This window comes from Ictalurus furcatus, chromosome 20, assembly GCF_023375685.1.
Source record: "Ictalurus furcatus strain D&B chromosome 20, Billie_1.0, whole genome shotgun sequence".
NCBI classification, from domain to species: domain Eukaryota; kingdom Metazoa; phylum Chordata; class Actinopteri; order Siluriformes; family Ictaluridae; genus Ictalurus; species Ictalurus furcatus.
The window spans coordinates 3,300,876-3,319,423 of record NC_071274.1 but is presented as its reverse complement, the minus strand read 5'-3'; the positions used below and the strand labels follow the sequence as shown (position 1 = coordinate 3,319,423).

General features: G+C 37.3%; 2 protein-coding genes and 1 long non-coding RNA gene across 4 annotated transcripts; 1 reads left to right on the top strand and 2 right to left on the bottom strand.

Moving 5' to 3' along the window:
* Window positions 1-3: 3 nt before the first annotated feature.
* Window positions 4-12,987, bottom strand: nt5c3a (5'-nucleotidase, cytosolic IIIA). 2 transcript variants are annotated; one of them, XM_053651216.1, is made up of 9 exons: window positions 12,776-12,987; window positions 5,304-5,402; window positions 4,516-4,585; window positions 4,348-4,394; window positions 4,158-4,243; window positions 3,331-3,420; window positions 2,707-2,869; window positions 1,469-1,669; window positions 4-1,378 (listed from the first exon to the last, which is right to left on the bottom strand). In XM_053651216.1, the coding sequence occupies exons 1-9, from the start codon at window positions 12,911-12,913 to the stop codon at window positions 1,277-1,279; spliced, it is 996 nt and encodes a 331-aa protein (XP_053507191.1). In that variant the 5' UTR covers window positions 12,914-12,987; the 3' UTR covers window positions 4-1,276. The 2 variants fall into 2 exon arrangements, with proteins under 2 accessions (XP_053507191.1, XP_053507192.1); XM_053651217.1 differs by lacking the exon at window positions 12,776-12,987 and adding an exon at window positions 7,393-7,490.
* LOC128623981 (uncharacterized) lies at window positions 6,502-16,757 on the top strand. Its single transcript, XR_008388697.1, has 3 exons — window positions 6,502-6,818; window positions 15,791-15,859; window positions 16,286-16,757. It is a non-coding gene; the product is annotated as an uncharacterized LOC128623981 (long non-coding RNA).
* LOC128623980 (uncharacterized) lies at window positions 14,103-18,039 on the bottom strand. The gene is made up of 4 exons (XM_053651219.1): window positions 17,788-18,039; window positions 16,116-16,418; window positions 15,755-15,842; window positions 14,103-15,178 (listed from the first exon to the last, which is right to left on the bottom strand). Exons 1-4 carry the CDS (start codon window positions 17,954-17,956, stop codon window positions 15,106-15,108), a joined length of 633 nt encoding a protein of 210 aa, XP_053507194.1. The 5' UTR covers window positions 17,957-18,039; the 3' UTR covers window positions 14,103-15,105.
* Between the last annotated feature and the right edge of the window lie 509 nt (window positions 18,040-18,548).

Below are 18,548 nucleotides of genomic sequence, written 5' to 3'. Positions count from 1 at the left end.
AAAAACCTTTAGACCTCCAAAACCTTTAATAATAATAAAACTGACAGCAAGAAAAGCAACATGCAAATTAGCAGAACGTACACGACGGGTCTCGAGAACTTAAAACGCGACTTTACCAACGAGAAGTTAGTGCATTTCAAACCGAATCCACCTCACGAGCGGTCGTATGAGGAAACAGTCCACCAAAAACGCAGATGCCGCTAATACTGTATGAAAGCTCAGGTTTCTGATGCGTTCATTCGCACATAGCCACGTTAATCGTTTTAGACGAACTGTCCTTAATAGAGGTAGTGAAAATCAGACACCAAAAGCAGGCCCAAATTCCAAACTGCACTTGAAGCTTAACACGTTAAAGGTAATAAAGATACACAATACATTCATGTTATATTTGTTGATCTGTATATTGTATTGCTATGGGATGATGGGCATGGAATTAATATCCATGTATGTGGTAAATAATAATTTTATATATCTATATACATGTGAAAAAGAAAGCAGGCGGAAACGACAGTGTACTACAGTCGGTACATGGATACATGGATATTATGTAAACGTCCTGTTATGATCTGTACTAGGGATGTAACTGTAATCAAAATGAACAGATAACGTGTTGTAAACTGATGTAAATAGTTACGTACGCAGGACAAAAAGAAAGACCACGTTCATTAACATGCATTTACAGCATGAAAAAAAAAAAAAAACAACAATCTTTAGTTCAGACCAATTATGAACTGGAGCGATGTAGCTGAGGTTGAGGAACTGTCAATACTGGAATTCACACACCATGCTTCCTTCACCGGTTCGTCTGGGTGAGGTCACACCCACTATACAGACACAAATATTTGGAGTACTTAAACATACAGATAATGTTTCAGCCCTAGTCTGTTCAAATATTACTGTAGTACACTGCAGTTACTGCTTGTATAACTATAAAAATGCTAGCACTTCGACTCTAATTAAAGACAGGTCTTTCTAGCTCCATCCAATCTATTATTGCGCATGAAATCAAATGATACAATATCAAAAATAATACATTAACACATCTACTAATGTACACATTAAACAAATTCGCTTAATATATATAGATTTTCTGCACAGTTGGTTTGGTTTTTCTTTACTAAAAAATAGAAATAACGGGATAAAACCCCAAAGAGACACACAAATGGAAGAGGACACTGTTTAGGATGGGAAGTGAGGTTAACAGATCGTGGTGAGGGGTTTGTATGGCTTGTGTGTGCATGTGACTGGTAATGCAATAATGAAGGCCTCTTTACAGTTATAAGATCCTCTGTAAAATGGAATTGGGCACTTCAAGGGTTTCATCCTTCACTAGAACAATATCATAAGAGTCCAAGTATTTCTCCAAGCGCTCCTCCACCTGAAAAATAAAAAGAACGTAAATATTAGCACAACACTAGAGAGACGAACTGCCGATTCCAAAATTCACCACTCTCGAGAGGGAGCAAACCTTATCGTTGAGGAAGCCGATCTTCAGGAGGTTCCCCACGTTGGGGACGCCGTCGGCCATGTTGAGGTCTCCGAGCGAGTCTCCCAGAAGGATGACGTTGCTGTTGTCCTTCAGCTGTTTGAAGTAGTCGGTGTTCCTCAGCGCTCCGTCATGCTTGTTGTACACATGAATCAGCTCGCCTTTGAAGCCTTTCAGGATGCCCTGCAGGATGACAGCGGCCCCTCAAAGTCAGCTTTTAAAACTGCAGACTAACTGTGCGGTCTTTCTACATCACAATGTTACACAACAATATTTTGCTCTGATTTGTCAAAATTGAAGAAAGTTACACACTACTTTAGTTGCTAAAATCCTTCCACTCTTCCCACATATACATACATATATGTGTGTGTGTATATATATATAAAACCATTTGGTTTTTATTCAACATTGTTAGTAATAACTAGTTAATATCCTTTTATTTACCTAACTTTTTATTTGTTTACTAAATGGAGAGTTTATACTTCATACTTTATCATGTGAACATTTTTATGTGTGTGTGTATATATATATATATATATATATATATATATATATATATATATATACACACACACACACACACACATTATATATATAAAAATGTAATAATACATAATATATAATTCATACAGAATATGAATTTTCATAACATTTAACGACTGAAAAGCAAGAACAAAAAAAAGATGAAATCTTTGAATGTTTTAGACACTTAACACAATACATTTTCCCTAAAACTTTCCGCCAAATGTTGGCGTTTAACTTAAGAAAATGCAATAAATAGATGTCCTTTGTTTTCACTGATTTTAGAAGTGATTGTAGAAGTATGTGTCTGATATAAAGTGATAGAACGTAAGTAATTGGGCACATACAGTGAATAGGTAGCTAATGTTCACTGTAATTTAATGGTTCGGCCCTAAGCTTGGGGGTTTGTGGACCCTTCAGCAACGCTTAAACTGCTTAAAACTGCGTCTCAGTACTCAGCTTAGATTCTCCAAGTCCATTATTCACATGGATAAAAGCATCTTATAAAAGAATTATGAAAGTTTTCAGTCGTGCAGGTTATGCTGAAGGTAGTAGTGATTGAAGTAGAAGTGAGTGACTTAAATAAGTAATAAATACCACGGACATAACTACTGTATAACTAGTTGATTATCGTCATTAAATACGAATACAAAAAAATCATATATACAAAAATCAATACATGCCATGTTCATACTCACGTTCTCATCGAAGTCCATGAAGTTGGAGACAACTTTGACGTTGGGGTGATAAACTCCAGCCTGTCTGATGATCTCCTCCAGCACGTCTCCCAGCCCCGCTGAGAAGATGAACACAGGAACATTGTGCTGTTGTAGCCGGTCAAAGAAGTGCTCATAACCCTCCCTGTGACACACACACACACACACACACAGTGACCATCAGGTATTTAACACAAGACTGAACTAACATTTAAAGTTTAAAAAGTTAACAAAATGTGTAAATCTGAGGAAGAATCCAGGAAGTAACTACATTGTAAAGATAGTGGATGAAGTAATAATGAAGCAACAGCAGTTTCAGAGTTTTTGCTTCCGAGGCTGTGGGAACTGAAACTAATCTGGAATTTTAATACAATCACTAATATGTAAATGCGTACAACAATGTGCACTATGTAACATTCCTATGTAAGACATTTAATCTTATTTCATAAAAAAATTTTTTTTTTGGTTAATCGGGCTGCAATAACGCAGTTATTAAGTTCCATACAAAGCTTAGGGGGAAAAAATATGTAAAAATATTTGGATATTTAGAGCTTAATTCAAGATTTTAGAAGCAGTTTGACAGGAGGATAATGATTATGATCGTACCGTAAACAGACGTCCGATTCTCTCACCACTTCGGGGAGTTTGTCCTTCTGTAACCGCTGCTCTACCAATAATGTGTGAGATTTAAAATACCTGAAGGAACAGAGGAAGGCAATTCAAGTATGCATTGATGTGTGTGTGTGTGTGTGTGTGTGTGTGTGTAAGAGAACTAGGATTAAAAACAGTTCATGGATCACTCTCTGATGGAGGATTCAGTTTAATTCTATTTGTTTTTAATAAAACTTTTAATCATTTTTGTCACAAAGATTTGTAGATTTCGATCCCTAATGAACAAACCAGGAGTGACAGTAGCAAGAAACAACTCTGAAACAACATGAGGAAGAACTCAGACTCAGAAAGAAGTCGAGGTCAAAAGTTTGCATACGCCACAAGTTATAAAGTACAGAGCCAAGGGGGTGTAAACTTTTGAACAGGATGATCGATGTAAATTATTATTTTGCCTTCTGGGAAACATGTAAATATCTTATGTAGCTTCTGAAGAGCGGTACTAAAAGAAAAGAAAAAAAGACCTTGAAACAAAATAACAATTTACACCGATCATCCTGCTAAAAAGTTTACACCCCCTTAGCACTTAATGTATCGTGTATGCTTATATAACTTGTGGCGTATGCATGCAAACTTATGACCTCAACTTTAGATGTCGGAGAGTAAAGACATACGAAGGATGATTACATGATTACAGCAGCAGCTCGTAGAAGGTACAGATCCACACCTGACCCACACTGCTGCACAGTTTGAATGTGTAAATATAAATGTAAATGTAAAAAGGGAATATACGAGGTGAGGTTTAATGAGTGTGGTCCACTCACCACTCCACCATAAATGGGTATTTCTCCTCCATGGTCAGATGTGGGTCGATTTCAATAGGATAGTACGTATCCTTCAGTTTATACAGCTGGGGGAAAGGAAAAAAAAAAAAAAGGTTTCGGCATAAATACATCGCATACTTTTGCAGCATTAGAAGAAGATACATGCGTTTCGACATGCTTTACTGCTCACCTTTTGCCTACATTCTTCTGTGACTAGCTTGCAGTTGTCAATTATATCTGTGGAAAATGAAAGAGGCTGATCAGCGCCTCAAAGCTTCGGCGTTATCCTGCGTTCAACGGCACTCGTTCATCATTTACTGATTAAGATTAACGTCCCAGCGTGGCGGGGTGGACTTACTGTGGCAGGTCGGGCAGCGTTTTCCATTGATTGAAAATTTGCTTAACGTCATGTCAAAGTCTGTGATGATCTAGAAGAGAAAAAAGAAAAAAGAAAAGGAAAAGTGACAAATTGAATTGAAGTTTTTGTTATCAACTATTTATAAGCATAGATTACTATTCATTCAAAGTTGACTGCAAATCAAATGATTAAAAACTAATATTTTAAATGAAGACTGGGGTTTTTCAGTTCCAGTCCTAGAGAGAAAACCTACTGCACAGAGAAACCTGATCGTTGCACCACAGCGCTGCTGAATTCTTGATTGATATTGATTTTTTTTTTTACGTTTATATCATATCTCAATTGAGGATTATATTAATGCGCTCATATTAATTCGTCATCGTTTCTATAGTAACAACTTGCACTGGGACTCGTATTGTGGTTGCTCTACATACACCTATTAAAACGGGGTGTCATTTTTGATACAGTGAATTTTCGGTAACGAGATGTTTATTTAACATCGATGGAAGGAGTCTCCGGTGTCAGCGCTTTTACCAGAGGCCAAAAAAAAATGTGAATTTCCACCTGTTTTAGGGGTGCCCGTGTTCGGCATTGAATTTATTTGTGATGTCACACTTCCACTGTCGGTTTCAGTAGGATAGTTCATAAGAAAGTAAACACTCGGGGATTTAAAGCTTTAAGTGTTTTACTATCAAAAAAAGCTTTAGTTGTGCGGTCTGTTCCATCTCAGTATCGATGTTATTGTGGAGAGGTGTGAATTGTTGGACTCATGTGTCTGATATCTGTACCTGTAGTTTGGACGCGCCTCCTTTAATCAGACCGCAGATGATCTGCTCCACCCTCTCAGGGTCCTTGATGTGGACCGTGTTCTTCTCAAACTCGGGCATCTGTGGAGACACAGGTTAAACAGTCACGGTGTGATGCTGAACGAGTATAGTAAGGAAAGGTGAAATATTAAGCAGGTCTTAAACATACTCTCTGATCCGATCTACGGTCAGTATTTCCATACGGTCCGTGCAGCGAATGTGTACTATGCTGACTATTTGTACTAAACTTTCCCCATTTTATAGAGAAATAGTTGAATTATGAAATTGAAATACATTATTATTATTGAAATACAAGTACAAAGAGGTTATTCCCCCCCCCCCTCGCTGCAAAACCTTTCACACGGCGTTTATGCAGTATTGATTTGTAAATAACACCGTATATATTAGACCACAAAAAAATGACAAAACAACCAAATAGTTCGTTAGTTAGATAAGGAAAATAAGATAATAAGGACTTTTCGTCCTCTTATATAGACAATCCTATCTGTCAAAATGAAAAAAAAAAACAAAAAAAAAAATAAAAGTATAACTGTATAAAAATAAATAACAAATGCATAAAATATAAACGAATATAATAATAAAATAATAACGAATAATAATAAATAAATAAAAAACATTGTCAAAACCACATAACTGTGTATATATAATTTCTTGTCTGTTATTCATGCCTTTATTTATGAATGTTTATATATTCGTTGATACACATGGCTTAATAATAATAAAAAAAAATTCATAAACGAATAAAAGAAAAACAAATAAATACATTTTAGGATTCCTTTATTTTAAAATGTCTTTATTAGACCATGTATATAAAAGAGATTTTGTAAAACAATGTTTATTTCGCACTTATTACATATACAACGTCCCAGCTTGACTGATTTAATCAAGTTATTAATGCGTTTATTCTCTACTTCGCCATTTTTTTAAATTCTCAAGTAAGTCATCTATTTATTTATTTACTTCTTTTTCAGCTTTAACAGATCCTATCCTCCTATCCTACACATTTCTCCTTTTCTCTAATGCTGCAGTAACGGCACTCTAAAACCGGTTTCAGACACGTGATGTCAAAGAAGGAGGGATTTAAAAAATAATCTCTCTCTCTCACACACACACACACACATACACACACTGTGTTTATTTGCGTGAGTGAGACAGTCAGTACTGCTACAGACGAGCACCATGCTGAAGAGCTACAAAGTTCAGGATGACTGAAAAAGTAAGTTATTACAAATTATTATGTATTCATGGTCGTTTCCATTTCCGTCGATGTGTAAGTTTTTTTTGCTGTCTACATATTAGAAATGATACAGAACAAATAGAAACACTATGGCTAAAGTTATCACAGAGAAACATCACTTCCTTCGTGTCATTTGTCATTTTTCAATTGCGGTTTTTAACTCCATCTTAAATCTGATCCTCGTTCCACATGCACACCTATTCTGGGAAGTGGTGAGAAAATAGCCACAAGCATCCTCGGTAAGGAGAGAAGGTATATTTTTACGAGTGTTAATCGCAGGGTATGCCTGACCCCTGTGTGTGTGTGTGTGTGTGTGTGTGTTTGTGCATCTGTGTCAAAACAGTCAATACACTAAACATTATGCAACTTCATACTGTAGGTATAGACTATTTATATCATTTATTCTATAAATAAGCATTCGATTATAACTTCAGAGCATTATTATTACTATTGCATGATTATTATTACTCATAAAAAGCAATCACACATTAAACATCCTATTGCACTTCTGCAAAAAGTCCCTGAATCGCTTCTAGACTCTTCTTCTAACTTGAAATTTGCTTTGCAAAGAGACACACCGACTTAGTTAATATATATTGAACAGGATCACACGCGTTCATTAACTCACACGCAGTTTTCTGGTCATCTGTAGACAACATCTGTGTACACACCTTTGACATTATACTATTAATCTAAACACGTAGTCATGACTCAGGTACGATTGGGTACCAACGCATGACTTTATACACAAGTATTGCTTGTTGAAAATTTATGCAAATAACAGCAACTTGTTCTGTCTGTCTGTGTGCTTACCTCTCCTGTGGTGTTGCAGGGTCGTGAAAAACACGGAAAGAAAATTTCCTCTGTCTGAGGACAGTTTATATAGCTCAGCCACACAGGGGGCGTGTCCCAGTCACAGATTACAGATAAGCCCCACCCCCTATGAGAGGCCCCGCTCTCCCTCCACGCGCGCACACACACACACACACACAGAGAATATGGTGTAGATAAAAAGCCCAGTAACTGCTGGTTAATTAATATCTTTCACAAACATAATGTAATGTCACTGTTTGTGTTACAGGACAACTGTTCCTTTCCGTATAAGGAGTGTAGAATCAAATAAAACGTCAAATTTAATGGAATAGAATCAAGGGCAAGAATCAAGTGCTCCCTGTATTGTGACCAGGTACCATTATTTTCCCAGAAGAGCAATGACTGACTTCGATGATCATTTTAATTTGATAAACTGAATATTGTGTTTGTGTAACTGGTGTCATTTATTATGTTAATGTCATCGTGCTGTTTAGCTTGCTATGTAATAAGCGTACAAAGTGTACAATAATATATAGTGGTAACCTGAAATGTTAGCTATGTAAAGGGTACTGGAGTTTTCTTTTCTTAATTCTAAAGACAAACTGCCATAACTAGTTCTGAATGGATGACTACAATATGGCCACAACTCAGACGTTAGTTCCATATCTCTCGTTGCCAAGCTACCTCTCGTTACCTCAGCATTATGCTGAGCCTCATATTTGTAAAATCACTTAGTTGTCCTTAGCCCAAATGTAGTGTAAAGGAACGGAATGCTTTGCAACTTTCCTCACTTGAGGGTTCACAACGAACTCGGCGGGAGGATATGCACGTGAATGTAACGTTAATGGTCAAAAACTGGAACGGACGTTAGCCTAGCCTACTTCGTGGGTGTGCAAATATCAAAAGTTAATTGACGTACTTAAGAACAAACCAACCCACGGTACGATGCCTTCTATACTAAGCTAAGGTTACCTAGTGTTTAGGTATCTAGTTACTTACTGTCTGAAAAAAAGCTCGTATGTTCTGCTGCACTTTTCTACGCTTGGCTGCTGTCTCCATTTCTTACAGCCTGAGCGGCTAAAACATATCAACGGACTTGCGTTGAGTATGGGCGCAACCATGCGTACAATTGGAGGGATAGAATAGCATAGAATAGCATATAATAGCATAGAATATAACATAACACAACAGTATAGAATGAAATAGAATAGAGTTGAACAGAACAGATAACCAGTAGCTGGAGTTTTTTTTTTTTTTTAAAGAAATAAAGTGGCTAAAGGAATCTGAAAACATTCACCAAATGCAGCGAGAAAGTCGCTGTGGACCTGCAGAACATCATGGCATCGTGTTTAAACTCGTGCATTTTACTCCCTGCGGTTTAACTTGGACTAAAGATGTAGAAAGTGGAATGTGGACTGGATTGGCTTTGAAAACTGACTGAAGCTGAAACACCAGCACCAGCATTACTCGGACCTACGAAGACCCACAGAGCAGTTCTTTTAACAGTTTAGAAACTAGCTAACCGGCTCATTTGGTCTAGATGTTCTGGCACATTCTTAAATTTTCATGTGTTAAGGTTATTAACTATAATGAAGGAAATACTAAAGGGGATGCGCATTTGAGAGGCTGCGTTAGTGCAGGAAATAAGGCAACAGCTGCGTATAACGGATCGAGAACCTTAGAGCTGTAATTTTACAGGTCTGAAAATGAGTAGCTTTAAAATTCCAGAGATGCACGTGAACTCTGTGCTATTTGCGTCATCCTCAATTTAGGGCAAAAGTTCTACTAAAGCAGAGGTTTTTTCAAATTTTTTTTTTTTTAAAAACGCACATAATCGCTGGTTCTGCGAAAACCAGCTCTGGTGGAGTTCTTACAGAAATCAGTTCCGATCTCGGTCTCTCAGTGCTCCTGATAATCAGTCTACATGATTAGGAAATGTAGTCCGCGACCTACATTCTTTCGTGATTAGGTTTGCGGTCAGGTCAGAAATGCTCCCTGTGTGTTGTGTTGTAGATCCACTTTAGGTCCAAAGTCATCAACTTTTGGACATTTTTGTGTGTGTGTCACGTGTCAACATCTCTATTGTTAAACTCCATTGGAGACACCCAAGTGCTGTATGATATATTGCATTTGGCTGACCATCCAGAATCCTGAGTTTCGACTGTTAACCCGTGGTGTGTGTGTGTAGCAAGCTTACAAAACCACGCAACACGTCACATAACCAGCACGCTGGACGTGGCTAAAACATCCGTTTTCTAACACGACTTGAGGCCATTATTGTGCGATGATGACCAACACCACACACACTTCATGCTCATAACCAGGGTCCAAACTGTCTTAAAGCATGCCAGCGTGATGTTATGCCTGTGACGTCTGGCTTGGTTACCGGCCTATTCCGACCTCTGGTATCAGCTTTGTGTCAAAAATTGAAATCAATAAATTTTGTATTTTGTACATTCCATGCTTTTATTCATATTATATATATATATTATTTGCTTTTTATTCCACAGTGCTGTTCGATGCTGTTGATATTAATAAATTAACAATACAATCACCAATAAATTGTCAAAACTTTTATTACAAAGGCTTCTTATTGATTATATTTAACTTCATTGTTAAGTTTCGAACATGAACACATTCAATTTAAATGTATAAATTCATCCCTAATGAGCGAGCCAGAGACAAGGAAAAGGTGCCAAGGAAAAACTCCCTGAGAAGACATGAGGAAGAAACGTTGAGACGAACCGGACTCAAAAGGGAACCCATCCTCATCTGGGAGACGCCGGATGCTGCCTTTTGGAAAATAATGAACGTCGGAGTGGAGTAGCGTCTAGCTGCATGACACCACCCTGTTGTTGATTATTTTCCGATAACATCATGCCCCGTCTTCCTTAATCCCTTACTTACTTAATATTTTGGAATGGTCCCCAAAACAGTCCACATTTCTGCTCCTTCCCAACACACTTGAACAAGTAATTCAGCGTTCCTGATGCTTGTGGAGGCTTGTGGAGGTTTAGAGATAAATTGCTACAACATGGAGCAGATGTGTTGTGTGCTAAGGGGCCAGAGGGCTGGTTTGAAAAACGCTGAACTAAGCTAAAACACCAGAACATAAAGAAATGCACAGAGTCATGAAAAAGCTGTAAAACTCTCGTATCAGGTCTGGAAGTATTTATCAATGTCATTATCCAGTCTTAATCAGCAGCGTGGTTTTCACAGAGCAGATCATCGGCTGCGTCTCTCACTCGTTCTCCCATAACTAACGTGTGTGCTGGAAAGCCAGAGGTCAAAAGGTCAGAGTTCAACGTCTTTAATTGTATATTTAACCTGTCAGTTGATCCTTGTGAGCGTTACACACGTACTGGACATGAACACACCGTGCGATTCTCTTACGATTCATCGTAAACTGGTGAACGCACACAGAATTCAGACAAACCTCTTCACGAGTGAGCAATCACAGGAAAGAAGATAAAGCACACAGGACAGCCTCTAGCTGGCAATCCCGTTCCAACACCGCCTGCACTCACTGACCTCGTTTTCAGAGAGAATTCCACAGCGCTGATGCTGAGACATGCCGTTCATTATCAGGCTGATTTTTAACCCCTGAACCCCATTACCACCCCACACCACAATGTCCCCTCTCAAGGCCATCAAATGGATTCATCCAGGAAATCTCTGACGGTGATAGTGAGGCACATGATAAAGCAGGGAATGCTGAAAAAGCCTGTTCGGAAAATCTAACCAGGACAACGGCCTTCGATAGAGAAAGACACTTTTTATTTGAGCTTCTAAAAACTTTGAAATTTTCCTTATCTGCGGTGCTTGGAATAAAGGGTGACCTCCTGTGCCACCGTTTGCTCCTTTCTGCAGCGAACTGTTTGGGGAAAAGCTAGAAACAGGGAAATTCACTTATATAGGCTCTTTGTATGCAAAGAAAATCACGATGATGATAAAAAGGTTTGATGTAAAGTTCAAACTAACACATGTCTGGGTGCACAAAATTAAAATAAAGTAAAATTTTTTTTTTTTTTTAAATGTCTGCAACTTTACCCACAAGGCTTAAACATTTAAAGAAATCAAAGGGAAAAGTTATCCCATACTAAGATACCTAATCTGTTTGTTCAATTCTTGCTAATTCCCTAACCAATGATTTGATGCTAAGAGCATTAAAAGCTTAATATTTTACCATTTTGGGATTGGCTCATCTTTTTTTTTTTTTTTTTTTTTTTTTTTTAAGCCAAGGAGTGTACAGATTTTCTGATTGCAAGCAGTTTTACAGCTCTGACCATTCTTTAAGATCAATAACCAGATGTACTACACTGTTTGTACCTCGCCTCAGACGCATTCAGGTTGCATCGTGTGTGGAAAAACTGCATGTTTTATACAAAAGCGGTATATAGAAAATAGAAAACCGCTTTTGATGACTCAAAATCTAAAATGTTACACTTTGCAATTCCTCTTACGAGTTCAATCAGTAAGTATAATATAAATTGGACTCTGGACTCACAATTACGAAAGACTTGGATTTATTATCACTGATTTATCTATGTCGCAATATTATAGAGAATGCTTTCCAGGCAACAAATCGGAGGTACACATTGAGAATGTCCTAAGGATTCCCTGGAACAGATTAAGCCCAGCACAAACTCTGGCACTGATTGCCTGTATTCTTATCAGAGATATTGGCACATGAGTAAATGAGTTATGTACCTTGAGGTCAAACCACGTGACTTTTGACCTGAGCGTAAATCTTCACCACGTGGCCAGATGACGCTTAACTGGCGTCTGTAACCTGTGAGCGCTGACGTCTTACGTCGCGACGTAATTTGACGCCTGGATGATGCAGTGAGGTGAGAAAATTGTCGGACGTTTTCACATTATTCAAACAGATAAAATAATAATTGGTTCAGTGCTTATTTACTGAGAAATGTTTAGAAATTCAAAGCTCAAGAAAAAAAACAAACAAAAACATTATATATACATATAATGTTCCCCTATGACCAGCCAAACTAGTAAAAAAAACGTTTTTTTTTTTTAATATTATGGTTATATCACAGTAGTTACACATGTTCTGAATAAATATTAATTACAATATCTAGTTAAAATGTATTTCTAAATCTAAAGCCAAATGTTTAAACAGCTAAGCTAACACAGCACCGGCTGCTACACTCGTACCTATGACCTCTAAAGCAGTTCTGTGACTGAACACCAAATCAATTCCTGCGGTATATAAAGTGCACTACAAATGGTGTATACGCTATTCATTTCTACCCTATATAGGGCACTTATGTAGTGTTTAAGGAGGCGTTTGTGGTTCAGCGGACTCAGTGAGTTTTCACCGAGTCCATCCGCGCATGCGCGTTACACCGGAGCAGAAGCTCACCATTTCGATGATCTTCGTTTTCTTGCCAGCTCTTTTCTTCTTGGCCACAATATACTGAGCGAGAACGACTCCTCCAAAAAGGGCACAAACACTCGCACTAGCCACCGCCCCGACTTTAACCACGGCGGTTTTATCCATTACCCAACGTCAACGTTACTACAGAGAAGTCATATACGCTGCTGCTTTTCCGTCCTGCGTTCACATGGCCACGCCCACCGCGTCCTGTCAAGCTGCGCTTGGTCGAACACTGGCTTTTCACTATAAATATGTATTTTGTAACCGTACTGATAAAGTGCTGTTATTTGCACGCGTGTAGAAATAATTGTCACAATATTTGTGTGTAATATGTGTTTTTATCTTAGTATCTGCTTTAGCTTAATCCTGTAACTTTTGTTTTTTTTAAATAACCCCCTACATTGTGAAAATGGTATGGACCGTTTGCATGCCGCCATGGAAACGCGGAACAATCCACAAGAAACAGGAGGGGGAAAAACACAACAAAAACAGTACATTTAAACGTGGTACATTCTAATAATTATCCATCCATCTTCTATACCGCTTATCCTTCTTCAGGGTCACGGGGAAACCTGGAGTCTATCCCAGGGAGCATCGGGTATAAGGCGGGGTACACCCTGGACAGGGTGCCAACCCATCAGGGCACAATTACATACACACTCACACACCCATTCATACACTACGGACACTTTGGACACGTCAATCAGCCTACCATGCATGTCTTTGGACTGGGGGAGGAAACCGGAGTACCCGGAGGAAGCCCCCGCAGCACGGGGAGAACATGCAAACTTCACACACACAGGGCCACGGTGGGAATCGAACCCCCGACCCTGGAGGTGTGAGGCAAACATGCTAACTACTAAGCCACTGTGCACTCTATTATAATGATTATTCTAAAATAATAATAATAATAATAATAATAATAATGATGATAATAATAATTTCTTAATTATAATATTAATAAATCACATTTTAGTTGCTTGAAAAAAAAACAGTAAAGATGGATAGATAGATAGATAGATAGATAGATAGATAGATAGATAGATAGATAGATAATGATGATGTAACATTTTTCTTCAAGCATATTTTTGTTCACCATTTACCTGATGAGATCCACAGATAACAGGACCGAACTTGTTTCCATAATGTTCCACAACATTAATGTAACTATAAATGGATATTAAAGTGCCAAAATGTGTCATTCTTTAAATAAAAAAAAAATATATATATATATAGTGTTGGAAAATTACTGAGGTATAAGAGAAATAAAAGACAAGTTATTTATCATTTGTTTAAGACTGTTGTGTTTTTGTATCATTGTTCATGTAGTAGAAGCTAAATTCCTGGTAATAGGTCAGTGTCTATGTAGAACTTTGATTCCTCACATCACACACTATTATTTTGTCACGTAATAAGTCATTTCTGATTGTCCAAAACACATAATATGCTCACTTTCCAAGTGGTTACGGTAATAAGAAACAGGGCACAGAGCTAGTTGAGGACGTTGAGGAAAAGAGTCGGTGGAAACAAGATAGAAGCATCGGGAATATTGACATTTACCTCAGATATGTTAATAAATAACCAGTTAAAGACTCCATACTGCTAATATTACACTGTAATTACAATTAGCATCGACTAGCCTTTGTTAAAATGAAGTCAACCTTCTCGTACAATGACAGTATAATTTAGTGTGCATTTATATTTATTCATTTAGCAGACACTTTTACTCAAAATTACAAAATAAGGCAGAATCCAATCGAAATACACAGCAATGAAGGATTAACAGGAAATAAAAGCTGTTTCTGGCCGTTCTTGGAATTGAACTATCAAAATAACTTTAAAAACTGATGTACAGTATATTTACTATACAAAGCATGCAATTATCAACTTCATTAACATTATTATTATTATTATTATTATTATTATTATTATCATCATCCCTGTTGTCTGTTTTTTTAATTCAACTCAGACCGAATAAATTTCCTTTGTTTTGTTTTTTTATTCATGAAAGTTTTTATGATTTGTCAAAAGCTAAATTACATTAATCAATGCTTCAATTGTGTAAATGTAATAAGAGCCACTCTTATTATAATGCTGCTAAATACGAAGCAACCAGAAATCCTAACAGTTAGCACTCTGAATGATAAAAATGACTGTTATTCTGAATATAGCACTTTTTTTCCCCTAAAGACATTGCAGACATTATAAACATACAGAGATGACAAGAATAAACCGGTCATTAATAATAATCCTATAATGTAGTAATATGATAACGTACACTTATGTAAGGAATACCAATGTAATTTTTTTTACAGTCACACGAAAAACAACTGCTCACAATAACATGAGGTGGAGTCCATCATCTGATCCTCCAGGCATCCATCAAACCTAAACATGACCATAAACAAGTTAATTCTAATAAAAATCTCAAACGATTCATTCCTTATTTGTTTCAACACCTATAATAATAACATATTTTCAGTGATAATGTCGATAAACTGTGTTTTGCAATAAATTGAATCTGACTAGTTTCTTCTTTTCAAGCTTCTGTTTATATTTTTCTGGCCCAGAAATAGGCTGCAGTGGAGCTTTTTCAGCTCAAGATTTCCTCACAATGCCAACGTATGCAATTTCAGCTGATGCCGCGGGGTCAGTTGGTATGAAGGAAAGGCTTGTCAATGTTTTAATAGCAATTATAATTCGCCATGCAGACAGCATAGGGCGCTAAAAATGACAAACTGCTCCTTTAACAGAGCGACAAACGCTCTGTATGGTATGGATTATGGCTCTTCTGCGATGGTTTGGATCAAAAGACAAATGAAACATGTAATGTTATGTCAAAGTAGAACTATAAATTGATGATAAATTATGATTTACGAATCATACCTTGTAAACACAATATCCATGCAGTTCTTCTAATGTAATTTGAACAAGATCATTTGAAAAATTATTTCATAGACTCACATGGTTTGTGTTTGAACAATTTCCGTGTCCTCGTAGACCACCTCTTCTAGAACATCAACTTCGACACCCACCACCAGTGCGTTTCTCACTAAGAAAGACACACAGGTAGGAATGTTACAATAATCAGCAATATACAACACATTTTTACAACATGATTGTACAACAACACTGTAAATATGGACATACTTAAATAAAAGAGGTTTCTTTCCAGCTAAACTGTGGCTCAGGTACAGCTTAACAGGTAGTGACTTTTAAACACTGTATTGTTGTAAAGCATTACAGCACCACATGCTGTCTTGGCTCTTTTTATGCTATGAAATGTGTTTGAAATTGTATGTTTTTTATCGAGACTCATACACACCATTACAACACGGGGGAGGTAAAGTTGGCCATTGGTTGCTACTCCATCTTGAATGTTCAGCACTGCATGGGCACAAAGTGTCTTCACGTAAAGTGTGTTCTGGCCCTTCATTCATTCTTCGTCTGGTTTGAGGATGAGACACGTCACGGTTGTGTTCTCTGCCATCACAGGTTTGGAGGCATGGATCCATCTGGACATCGTGGACATCATCCCGGTGGCACATTTCTTCAAAATCACTCCCAGAATCACTCAAGCAGGAATCACTCTCGTCCTGAATGTACGTGCGGGTGAGCTCACTGTCTCCTGGAGGAAAATATACACGAGGAGGACAAATGAAATCCAAGCACAGAGCTGTTAACTGAAGCTTGCTGTTATAAAACTCAAAATTAAAACTAGTAGAGCCCCTTCAGTGTTCTCTCAAAAACCATTTCTCCAAAAGACATCTAGACACGAAACCCCGAATAAGCACTCAAGTGGCAGAGACGCCTCGTTGTTCTGTATATTATCATGTGTATTGTGGTAAATTTTTCAAATTCAAATTTTATTGGTCTCACACACACAACCATACACAGTGCAGTGAAAGGCGCTTTTTTTGACTGTCCGTGACATAAAAATAGAATTTACAAAAACCAGAATTTACTTGTATACAGGTAGAAAAATCAATTTTTTAAAATAATATAAGGGATATAATAGATACAGTAGGTGGCAGCAACAGTCAAATATTCAGATTTTGACCGAATTTTCTCCCTCATATTTAGTCTTAATTTATTTTTGTAGACATTAAAAGAAAAGTTCCCAATCACTTAATGTTTATTCCACATTGATATTGTGATAAACTATCACAATATACCTTTCTGCAAATTTAGTAGGTATTGTGATCATTTAAAATAAACAACAACAACAAAAAAGCTCCACTACTTCTATTTTTTAAAGATGAAATTCTGTAAATTGTAAATTTATTCTTTAAAATTATTAGATTTTTTTTTATTATTATTATATGTTTTGCACTGGAGTGACTAGGTTAAGAAGTAGCTAAGATGTAACTATAAATGGATAAAAATACAATGTCGGTCAAATCTTAACTAAAGACGCAAATGAGCTTTCAGCACATCACAAGACTACAATTTGGTAGACGTTTACAGTCAGCGCTTTGGGGATTTTTGCTAGGAAGAGTCTTCAACTGTTTCATGAAAGGAATAAATGGAAGAGGGCAGGTCAGATGAGTTCAGAAAAGAAAAGAAAGGAGATATGAAGAGGAAGGAGGGCTGCTTTGTTGCAGGATGACGTTATCCCGTGTGTGCCAGCAAGCATGCTGAGATCGTGTATGGCTCGGCACTGCTGGTTTTCCTCCCGTGTTGGCTAGCAGACAGATTGTAGAATCAGAAATTAGGAATTGACTAGGGAAATCAGCAAAAAAAACCAAAAACAAATCAACAACAACATAAAACATATGTGTATAGCCAGTATGCGATAAACAAAACATAAACAACAACATAAACAACACATACATGCATACATCATATCTTCATAATCCAACTAAATGCAAAACAATTGAAAATTGACCAAAACATTAATAAAATTTATGATTTGGACCCTATTTTTAATCTGTACTTGATATGACATAAAGAAAATTGTATTATACACAAATCTAAACATCACTCTCATGCCTTACCTGTGTAACAGGACACAGTCGGATATTCTTGCGCCACCGGGACATTGCTGTCCTCCTTCTGTTGCTGCCTAGATGAATCGTATTCAAATCCTCCATGATGTCTCCTCAAACGATGACAGCAGATACGCTGTTTGTCTGAGAGAGAACATTGATGGTTTTGGTGGTGCATCTCTCCACACTTGTATCGATTAGCGATTCTCAACTGCTCCGTCCCCTGCGAGTCGGTCACATCAGAGTGCTGGGTGTCTCAGATCTCCGAACCTCCCACTTTATTCAGTATTCTGTTCGGATAGGATGTGAGGTCATGTTTTTCCCAGCCCTCCATCTTAAACTGTTATATAGTCCGTTATAGAATTATTCGCATCCTTGGTAGAGATGGGTTAAAACTGTCGTGGAAAAACTGTTTCAATATCGGTATAAATATGAGAGAAATCTAAACTTTAATTTGAGTAAACTTATTATGAGAGAGAGAAAATACAACAACGAAAACCATGTTTCGCAATATTTGGAGCCAGAAATTTAGGTGAAGCATGTTCGCATTTATATTTTACTTAATATTCTTTATTCTTTTTGGTCAAAGTGGACGTGGGGTGGATTTAAATGACAACTTGGCATTGCTTCCAGGGAAAAAAAATCTCTCCTGTGTCAAAAACCTGGGTGTTATTTTTGACACTGAGCTCAGGTTTGTTCGCCAAATAAATGCTGTTGTTAAAATAGTTTCTGTGATGGATCTGTGATGATGGTGTGTGATGGTGGGTTGT

Excerpts from the sequence above, each read along its gene's own strand:
- nt5c3a (XM_053651216.1), bottom strand. The coding sequence starts at position 12,913 with ATGGATAAAACCGCCGTGGTTAAAGTCGGGGCGGTGGCTAGTGCGAGT. Across the intron at positions 4,244-4,347 it reads CAGAAGAATGTAGGCAAAAG|CTGTATAAACTGAAGGATAC; the intron begins GTGAGCAGTAAA and ends CCTTTCCCCCAG. Across the intron at positions 1,670-2,706 it reads TCATGGACTTCGATGAGAAC|GGCATCCTGAAAGGCTTCAA; the intron begins GTGAGTATGAAC and ends GTCATCCTGCAG.
- LOC128623980 (XM_053651219.1), bottom strand. The coding sequence starts at position 17,956 with ATGCACCACCAAAACCATCAATGTTCTCTCTCAGACAAACAGCGTATC. Across the intron at positions 16,419-17,787 it reads GACTGTGTCCTGTTACACAG|GAGACAGTGAGCTCACCCGC; the intron begins GTAAGGCATGAG and ends ATTTTCCTCCAG. Across the intron at positions 15,843-16,115 it reads ACCTCCCCCGTGTTGTAATG|TGAGAAACGCACTGGTGGTG; the intron begins GTGTGTATGAGT and ends TGTCTTTCTTAG.